This window comes from Triticum dicoccoides, chromosome 7A, assembly GCF_002162155.2.
Source record: "Triticum dicoccoides isolate Atlit2015 ecotype Zavitan chromosome 7A, WEW_v2.0, whole genome shotgun sequence".
Taxonomy (NCBI): domain Eukaryota; kingdom Viridiplantae; phylum Streptophyta; class Magnoliopsida; order Poales; family Poaceae; genus Triticum; species Triticum dicoccoides.
This window is the reverse complement of record NC_041392.1, coordinates 472,133,492-472,144,140: the sequence shown is the minus strand read 5'-3', so window position 1 is coordinate 472,144,140 and position 10,649 is coordinate 472,133,492. Positions and strand designations below refer to the sequence as shown.

The window sequence follows — 10,649 nt, the reverse complement described above, 5'->3', positions numbered from 1 at the left end:
CGATTTTTGGTTTTTTTAACCTTTTTTGGGTTCACTTTTTCCGGTTTTTTTTTTTTTTTGTTTTTTCTAGTATTTCCGGTTTTCTGTTTTTTGGGTTTTTTATTTTTGGTTTTTTGGGTTTTTATGGAAAAAATCGCCCAAACCTCATACCATGGGATCAAGTTTTGAAGTTCTTTGTGTGAGAAACGAAACGGTGAAAATGGTTCGTAATTTGGACACATGGTCAAGAGATAAAAGTTTAGAAAAGAAAGCGTGAACGAAAAAAGCATAAAACATCCAGTTTATGAAAAGTGCCCCACATGCAATGCACTATTTATCACCACGAGAGGAGGTGGGAGTGAACGATGCAAGGGATACCCTCTAACTAGTGATTTCGAGACTTCACTCAGGGCAGGCATATGGCAATTATCCAGTCAAATCCTTCGTTGGGCCAGTGGAGTCTATCTAGAAACAAATTCTGCTTGATAACATGCGATGGGCTGCTTTAGTCGTAGCCCAACTTGTCTAAAACAATAACGGTGGCCCAACCACGAAACCGCTCAACTCTTAAGTATACTCCATTAAGAAGCACAACCGCCACCAGAATTTGCCCAATCACCCCTTGAAAAAAAAATACAATGTCGTCTTGAGATGAACGTTCTTGCGGTGGGTACCTTGTCATTGAAAATAAAAGGTCATCTAGTTCTCCTCCTTCTGCGGCGATGCTTTACCGGCTGATGTTACGGAGTTAGAATTATGTTTCCTCCGCATATTCAGTGCAATTGCTCTTGCAGAGTTTAGGTTTGTGTCTTGCTGAACCGATCTTTCAGATCTGTTGAGTTTTTGTCAGTGTGTTTTGTTGTTTTTGTTGATTTTATTTTTTATGGAGCTGGAATCTTTCCTTGTGCAATAAAGTAAAGGTCTTGTGGCTCGATGGCCTACACTTCTACAGAAACATTCCCTGTCCAACTCCGGTCATCTTTCATGGCTTTACCTCTTTTTGGATTGGCAAATCAAGTGGCTCTCTGCTACTTGTATTTGTAACCAGTTCATGCATGTGTACGAGTGACGGTGTCGCTGCCCCAGTCTAGTTGTAGTGTTTTTGTTGAAGTCTTGGGAGAATATCATCTTTCAAAATTATTATTACCATAGAAGTGTAGGCCATCTTTGATACCAAGCATTGTGATGTAATTGGTGTCGTGCTTGAAAGAAATATAAGAATCGTTAAGTGATCCAAACGATCTTATATTTCTTTGCAGAGGTAGTATTTCCGAAGAAAAGGCGAAAAAGGTACCACTGATTGCTTGATACGATTGTTTTCACTGATTTCACATATATAATAATGATAGTATTTGAAAATGACAATGCGCATCCGCGTCATGTACCACTTGTGACTAAAAAGTGATTGTTTTCACGCTCCTACACCATACCAAAGTACGAGCTTCCGACTGATTATTCAGTTGCAGCTATACGCAGCTGATAAAAAATTCCAAGCCAAGACAATATTGTATTAACTTCAGATCTTACCTGCATGGATCTCACATCTTCAGGAAACAACTGCTCCTAACTCTTCAGAGTACTGATCAGTGTGTATCTATGTATAAAAAAGATTATTTACATGTTTATTCAGGTACTGGGGACAACAAATCCATGGCCAGTCCTGCAGAATTAACCTAATGTGGCCTTATCTAGCAAGGATCATTTTCATATCAAGGTGTGAGAATAGCTACTTACCGAGCATCTAAACCTATCACACTTCATAACCTATCAGAACTGAGAACTAAACTCTTGTAAGAGCAGAAATCCACCAAAAGGTCATGGAATGGAGGGCAATGAAACAAATTAGGTACAACATCTGCACAAGTATCAACGAAAGCAAAAATATAAACACAAGATGAACTCATACTACAGAAAGACCACAAACGTCACGTCTGTGAAAAAATAATATCGAAATCTCATGTACAAGAGATGAAGCATATGTACATCTTCACCAGAAAAAACCTCAATTCTTCATCATCTGATCCTGAACATATTGCTAGGCGTAGTTCAAATCCCCTCCATTACCGTTTTCTTGGCTTATATCTACCTTTCTGGAAAGGAACATACCAAAACTCACTGCATTTTGAAACTTCTTGATCCCCCAGCAGCTACAACAAGATAAATCACCTGGACACACACTGGAAACCCTTGCAGACTGCAAGCCAAGCAGCAAACAATACCACACAAACAAGAACATCAACAATGATGATGATCTTCACATGGCGCATCCACAGTGACCGCGACGACTGCTGCCTCCGTAGCCTGGATTGGCTTGTGCTGCGCTCCAATGACATGCCGCCAACATCCTCTGGCTGCACATCAATTCTCAAACCTCTTGTGCCATGGTGCTCATCGTCGCCATCCCCCATAGGCATCCCCTTCTCCTTTGCCTTCTTCTTATCCTTCCTGCCACTGCCTTTTCCAAGAAGAGGCGCCTTCGACGATGTGCAGCCCGAGCTGCCATTCGACCCTCCCCTTTGCGCACCACCCTCAGGAACAAGTGCGGCACGGGGCATCTTCTCCAGTGAAGCAACCAGCCTCTGGACAGCCGGAACCAGAGCGTCATGGAACCCATTCCTATTCGTGTTCCTGAACTCATCCTGCACACGCTCCAGGAACTGCAAGGCACCCACATGCCCGACGCTCGGGTCGATGATGGCGAAAAAGGTGTGCCCGTCTGCCATCAGATAGCCGTAGCTCCTCGACCCCGAAGTGTGGATGTAATGCCGGTGGTAGGGAGGCACGTTCTCGAGGCAGAGCGCCGCCGTGGCCTCGGTCTGCGAGTCACCATCCTTGCTGCTGTAGCTGTATATGACCTTGTTCCCCTTGGCAATGCAGCAGTACACCGTGTTGTCGGCCGACGAGCTCATCCGCGGGTCCTCCTCTGCAACGTCAACCTCCAGGGGCTTGGCGCGCGACGACACTAGCTTCACAGACCTGGATCGGCGAGAATTCATCAAAAGCCCCCGAAGGCCGAAGCGACAGCTTCACCCTTCGTACGGACAACAACCTGCCCCAATTCCGAACCGCAAGAACCGGGGCCCTCTCCGGCAGGATCCAGCCCACAGGAACGGAATCCAGCAGCGATTCAGGCCGGCCCTCCTCTCCGGCGACCGGCGGCGGCTTCTTGGCAGGGGGGCGGCGGGGAGGATCACGGATCAAGAACTGGAAAGATCAGCGGAGCGCGGTTAGTGTCCGCCGCAATTCGCGCGAGCGACAGCCTCTGCCCCCATTACTAGCCTAGAATCGCGCATCAAGGAGTCGAGAAAAGACCATTTCTTGATCACGGAAAATAAAGAAAGTGATCTGGGGAATAAATACCTGGATAAAAATGGCGTGGCCGCCTGGCGAGGGGATGAGGGCGGATCAGAGGGGCGCTGTCCTGGATGGAGATTTGGACAAGGAGAGAATGAGACCGAGGAAGGCGAGGGGGGAGAGAGAGATCATATTATTGTCGGGGAAGACGGAGGGCGAAGACTTGGCCGGGGCGGGGGTGGGGTGGGGATTTGACTCGGCAACGAGGGGGAGGAGGAACGGTGGTGACGCGGTTTGAGAGGTTTGAGCGAGCATCGTGTCGTCTGCCGTGTGTGTGTGCGCGCATTTCTTTTCCTAGGAAATCGTCCAAAGCTACTGCTACTACCATGTAGCTTTCGGATCATTATTGAGTCGTACGAAAATGCTTTAAAAGAATGGTATGTAGAGAATAGAGTTGGGTTTGTGATTTAGGTTGAGTGCCAACTTGGGAATATGATATTTTCTTTTCATGTTTAATCTTTCACAAATAGAGTTGAGTTTGTGATTTAGGTTGACTATCGTTTAGATCAATACAATTTGGATCCCGATGCAAAAATGTAATACTTTCTCCGTTCCATAATGCAGTGCATACATATTTTCTGAAAAGTCAAACTTAGCAAACTTGATTAAGTTTATGAAGACCATACATCTACAATATGAAATTTTAACTCGCGATGTATCCGATGATATGTATTGGTATTCGAAATCAAAAAGAAATCTCTCTAAACATGGTCAAACTTCGCAAAGTGTGACTTTTGTTAAATTCTATACACAATACATTACGGAACGGCGGGAGCACCGTAAGATTCACATTATTTAAAAAAAACTATGATTTCACTTATAACGCATGCTTTGTTGGGTCTGATCCGCTTAACCGGAATCATTTTCTTCCTCCTCTCCCATTCCCTGGGCGACAAGTGTGGTTGCGGCTGATCTACCACCTCACCTCTAAGATGATGGGTGGCCTCTTTCTTTGTCTTCACTTCAGCAAAGGGAGGGACGGATATCCCATGGCTTTGGCTCGACGGTGGTAGGGTTAGGAATAAATTTGAAGTTTATCTCAGATCGGCGGTGGTAAGACTATGGTGTCACTGTCGGCATGAAATAAGGTCTTCCCACCTCACGCCTCATTTCGGTGGTGTTTCTTTGTATCGTTGGGAGGCGTGTGAAGAAAGGTTCGCCCCCAAATCTGGTTCTTCATGTCTGACTTGTTCTTTCGTGGATTTGTCTCGGTGGCACTGTCCTACGGAGCAGGCAACGTGACTATACGCCTTGGTCCTCCGGCTTTAGTTCTGCCCAATGAAGTTGCCTCGCCTCAGCCTCGGCGAGGAACGTGAATGTGTGAGATTTTTGTTCCCAGCTCTGTCTGGTTGGACCGATGGTGTTCTACAGGCCTTCTCCGGCGTTTTCTTCTTTGAAGTGACGACTTGTTACGGAGATCAAAGCTACTGACGATGACATGTACCTAGGGTAGGGCAATACACCTAATCTAAGCACCCTTCCCAAGGACACTGCCCTACAGTCAAAGACATTCAAAGGACAACAAATTCTACCGACTGGAATCACCTCAAGATGCAACCCACTCGGCCATGAGTTCCACTCGGATAACCCAATTCCATTCGACCAGGATATAATCATTCGACCACATCAGAAACCACTCGGAGTACAGAAGATCTAAGGTCACTCTAGATGACAACGGTCGGGCATTCACTCCGTAGTCTTAAGAGTCATTTATATCACTTTAATGTTGACGTACCAGTAACGTCCCCTCTTTATGTACATTGAACCCTATGTAACGGGGGATGGCTGGGGTCCTGGCGCACTCTATATAAGTCACCCCCTCCTCTAGGATAAGGGTTTGCACCCCGTGTAACTTCACGCATAATCCAATCGACCAAGCCTCTGGGCACCGAGACGTAGGGCTGTTACTTCCTCTGAGAAGGGCATGAACTCGTAAATCTTGCGTGCACAACTTCACCGTAGCTAGGATCTTGCCTCCTCATACCTACCCCCCATTCTACTGTTAGACTTAGAACCACGACAGTTGGCGCCCACCGTGGGGCAGGTGTCTTAGCGACTTTCCGGTGAGGTTGCGATTTCTCCGAGTCCTATCATCATGGTTTCCGGCGGAGGTTTGGCTGAGGGCCGCGAGATCCATCTCGACGCGCTTGTTTTCATGGCTGACGACTCCGCTGTTGGAAATATGCCCTAGAGGCAATAATAAAATGGTTGTTATTATATTTCCTTGTTCATGATAATTGTCTATTGTTCATGCTATAGTTGTGTTATCCGGAAATTGTAATACATGTGTGAATATATAGACCACAACATGTCCCTAGTAAGCCTCTAGTTGACTAGCTCGTTGATCAATACATGGTTACGGTTTCCTGACCATGGACATTGGATGTCATTGATAACAGGATCACATCATTAGGAGAATGATGTGATGGACAAGACCCAATCCTAAGCATAGCACAAGATCATGTAGTTCGTCTGCTAGAGCTTTTCAAAGTGTCAAGTATCATTTCATTAGACCATGAGATTGTGCAACTCCCGGATACCGTAGGAGTGCTTTGGGTGTACCAAACGTAACAACGTAACTGGGTGGCTATAAAGGTACACTACAGGTATCTCCGAAAGTGTCTGTTGGGTTGGCATGAATCGAGACTGGGATTTGTCACTCCGTATGACGGAGAGGTATCTCTAGGCCCACTCGGTAATGCATCATCATAATGAGCTCAGTGTGACTAAGCAGTTGGTCACGGGATGATGTGTTACGGAACGAGTAAAGTGACTTGCCGGTAACGAGATTGAACAAGGTATTGGGATACCGACGATCGAATCTCGGGCAAAGTAACGTACCGATTGACAAAGGGAATTGAATACAGGATTGATTGAATCCTCGACATCGTGGTTCATCTGATGAGATCATCATGGAATATGTGGGAGCCAACATGGGTATCCAGATCCCGCTGTCGGTTATTGGCCAGAGAGGTGTCTCGGTCATGTCTGCATGGTTCTCGAACCCGTAGGGTCTACACACTTAAGGTTCGGTGACGCTAGGGTTGTAGAGATATTAGTATGCGGTAACCCGAAAGTTGTTCGGAGTCCCGGATGAGACCTCGGACGTCACGAGGAGTTCCGGAATGGTCCGGAGGTAAAGATTTATATATAGAAAGACCAGTTTCGGCCACCGAGAAAGTTTCGAGGGTCACCGGTATTGTACCGGGACCACCGGAAGGGTCCCGGGGTCCACCGGGTGGGGCCACCTATCCCGGAGGGCCCCATGGGCTGAAGTGGGAAGGGAACCAGCCCCTGGTGGGCTGGTGCGCCCCCCTTGGGCCTCCCCCTACGCCTAGGGTTAAAAACCCTAGGGGTGGGGGCGCCTCCACTTGGCTTGGGGGGCAAGCCACCCCCTTGGCCGCCGCCCCCCCCATCTAGATGGGATCTAGAGGGGCTGGCGCCCCCCTGGCCCCTATATATAGTGGAGGGGAGGGAGGGCAGCCGCACCCCAAGTCCCTGGCGCCTCCCTCTCCCTCCATGACACCTCTCCCTCTCGTTGGTGCTTGGCGAAGCCCTGCCGAGATCCCGCTGCTTCCACCACCACGCCGTCGTGCTGCTGGATCTCCATCAACTTCTCCTCTCCCCTTGCTGGGTCAACAAGGAGGAGACGTCTCTCCCAACCGTACGTGTGTTGAACGCGGAGGTGCCATCCATTCGGCGCTCGGTCATCGGTGATTTGGATCACGACGAGTACGACTCCATCAACCCCGTTCTCTTGAACGCTTCCGCTTGCGATCTACAAGGGTATTTAGATGCACTCCTCTTCCCCTCGTTGCTAGATGACTCCATAGATTGATCTTGGTGATGCGTAGAAATTTTTTAAATTTCTGCTACATTCCCCAACAGTGATATCAGAGCCAGTTTATGCGTAGTTCCTATGCATGAGTAGAACACAAGTTGTTGTGGGCGTTGATTTTGTCAATTTACTTGCCGTTACTAGTCTTATCTTGATTCGGTGGCATCATGGGATGAAGCGGACTGGACCGACCTTACACGTACGCTTATGTGAGACTGGTTCCACCGTCTGACATGCACTAGTTGCATAAGGTGGCTGGCGGGTGTCTGTCTCTCCCACTTTAGTCAGATCGGATTCGATGAAAAGGGTCCTTATGAAGGATAAATAGAAATTGGCATATCACGTTGTGGTTTTGGCGTAGGTAAGAAACGTTCTTGCTAGAAACCTATAGCAGCCACGTAAAAACTTGCAACAACAATTAGAGGACGTCTAACTTGTTTTTGCAGCATGTGCCATGTGATGTGATATGGCCAAAAGGATGTGATGAATGATATATGTGATGTATGAGATTGATCATGTTCTTGTAATAGGAATCACGACTTGCATGTCGATGAGTATGACAACCGGCAGGAGCCATAGGAGTTGTCTTAATTTATTTATGACCTGCGTGTCAACATAAACGTCATGTAATTACTTTACTTTATCGCTAACCGTTAGCCATAGTAGTAGAAGTAATAGTTGACGAGACAACTTCATGAAGACACGATGATGGAGATCATGATGATGGAGATCATGGTGTCATGCCGGTGACGACGATGATCATGGCGCCCCGAAGATGGAGATCAAAAGGAGCAAAATGATATTGGCCATATCATGTCACTATTTGATTGCATGTGATGTTTATCATGTTTTACATCTTATTTGCTTAGAATGACGGTAGCATAAATAAGATGATCCCTCGCAATAATTTCAAGAAAGTGTTCCCCCTAACTGTGCACCGTTGCTAAGTCCGTTGTTCCGAAGCACCGCGTGATGATCGGGTGTGATAGGTTCTAACGTTCGCATACAACGGGTGTAAGCCAGATTTACACACGCAATACACTTAGGTTGACTTGACGAGCCTAGCATGTACAGACATGGCCTCGGAACACGGAAGACCAAGAGGTCGAACATGAGTCGTATAGAAGATACGATCAACATGAAGATGTTCACCGATGATGACTAGTCCATCTCACGTGATGATCGGACACGGCCTAGTTGAATCGGATCATGTATCACTTAGATGACTAGAGGGATGTCTATCTGAGTGGGAGTTCATTAATAATTTGATTAGATAAACTTAATTATCATGAACATAGTCTAAAATCTTTGCAATATGTCTTGTAGATCAAATGGCCCACGCTAATGTTGTCCTCAACTTCAACGCGTTCCTAGAGAAAAAAAGCTGAAAGACGATGGTAGCAACTATACGGACTGGGTCCGGAACTTGAGGATCATCCTCATAGCTGCCAAGAAAGCATATGTCCTTGAAGCACCGCTAGGTGAAGCACCACCCCCAGCAAACCAAGACATTATGAACGCTTGGCAGTCCCGTGTCGATGATTACTCCCTGGTTCAGTGTGACATGCTTTACAGCTTAGAACCGGGGCTCCAGAAGTGTTTTGAGCAACACGGAGCATATGAGATGTTCCAAGAGCTGAAAATGGTTTTCCAAGCTCATGCCCGAGTCGAGAGATATGAAGTCTCTGACAAGTTCTACAGTTGTAAGATGGATGAGAATAGTTCCGTCAGCGAGCACATACTCAAAATGTCTGGGTTGCACAACCGCTTGTCTCAGCTGGGAGTTAATCACCCGGATGATGCGGTCGTTGACAGAATCCTTCAGTCGCTCCCACCTAGCTACAAGAGCTTTGTGATGAACTTCAATATGCAGGGGATGGAAAAGACCATTCCTGAGGTATATTCGATGCTGAAATCAGCGAAGGTAGAAATCAAAAAGGAACATCAAGTGTTGATGGTGAATAAAACCACTAAGTTGAAGAAAGGCAAGGGTAAAAAGAACTTCAAGAAGGACGGCAAGGGGGTTGCCGCGCCCGGTAAGCAAGCTGCCGGGAAGAAGCCAAAGAATGGACCCAAGCCCGACATCGAGTGTTTTTATTGCAAGGGAAGTGGTCACTGGAAGCGGAACTGCCCCAAGTACTTAGCGAACAAGAAGGCCGGCAATACCAAAGGGATATGTGATATACATGTTATTGATGTGTACCTTACCAGTACTCATAGTAGCTCCTGGGTATTTGATACCAGTGCGGTTGCTCATATTTGTAACTCAAAATAGGAGCTGCGGAATAAGCGGAGATTGGCGAAGGACGAGGTGACGATGCGCGTCGGGAATGGTTCCAAGGTCGATGTGATCGCCGTCGGCACGCTACCTCTACATTTACCTACGGGATTAGTTTTAAACCTCAATAATTGTTATTTAGTGCCAGCTTTGAGCATGAACATTGTATCAGGATCTCATTTAATACGAGATGGCTACTCATTTAAATCCGAGAATAATGGTTGTTCTATTTATATGAGAGATATGTTTTATGGTCAAGCCCCGCTGGTCAATGGTTTATTCTTATTTAATCTCGAACGTGATGTTACACATATTAATAGTGTGAATACCAAAAGATGTAAAGTTGATAATGATAGTCCCACATACTTGTGGCACTGCCGCCTTGGTCACATTGGTGTCAAACGCATGAAGAAACTCCATGCAGATGGACTTTTGGAGTCTCTTGATTATAAATCATTTGCCACGTGCGAACCATGCCTCATGGGCAAAATGACCAAGACTCCATTCTCCGGAACAATGGAGCGAACAACCAACTTATTGGAAATCATACATGCTGATGTGTGTGGTCCAATGAGTGTTGAGGTTCGCGGTGGCTATCGTTATGTTCTCACCCTCACTGATGACTTGAGTAGATATGGGTATGTCTACTTAATGAAACACAAGTCTGAGACCTTTGAAAAGTTCAAGGAATTTCAGAGTGAGGTTGAGAATCAACGTGACAGGAAAATTAAGTTCTTGCGATCAGATCGCGGGGGAGAATATTTGAGTCACGAATTTGGCACACACTTAAGGAAATGTGGAATAGTTTCACAACTCACGCCGCCTGGAATACCTCAGCGTAATGGTGTGTCCGAATGTCGTAATCGCACTCTATTGGATATGGTGCAATCTATGATGTCTCTTACCGATCTACCGCTGTCATTTTGGGGCTATGCTTTAGAAACTGCCGCATTCACTTTAAATAGGGCCCCGTCGAAATCCGTTGAGATGACACCGTATGAATTATGGTTTGGGAAGAAACCTAAGCTGTCGTTTCTAAAAGTTTGGGGATGCGATGCTTATGTGAAGAAACTTCAACCTGAAAAGCTCGAACCCAAATCGGAAAAATGCGTCTTCATAGGATACCCTAAAGAAACTATTGGGTATACCTTCTACCTCAGATCCGAAGGCAAGATCTTCGTTGCCAAGAATGGATCCTTT

At 46.3% G+C, this 10,649-nt stretch overlaps 1 protein-coding gene across 1 annotated transcript; it reads right to left on the bottom strand.

Annotated features, from left to right (window-relative positions):
- Nucleotides 1-1,802: 1,802 nt before the first annotated feature.
- LOC119330134 (phytolongin Phyl1.1-like) lies at nt 1,803-3,532 on the bottom strand. Its single transcript, XM_037603251.1, has 2 exons — nt 3,340-3,532; nt 1,803-3,183 (listed from the first exon to the last, which is right to left on the bottom strand). Exon 2 carries the CDS (start codon nt 2,973-2,975, stop codon nt 2,142-2,144), a length of 834 nt encoding a protein of 277 aa, XP_037459148.1. The 5' UTR covers nt 2,976-3,183; nt 3,340-3,532; the 3' UTR covers nt 1,803-2,141.
- Nucleotides 3,533-10,649: the final 7,117 nt, after the last annotated feature.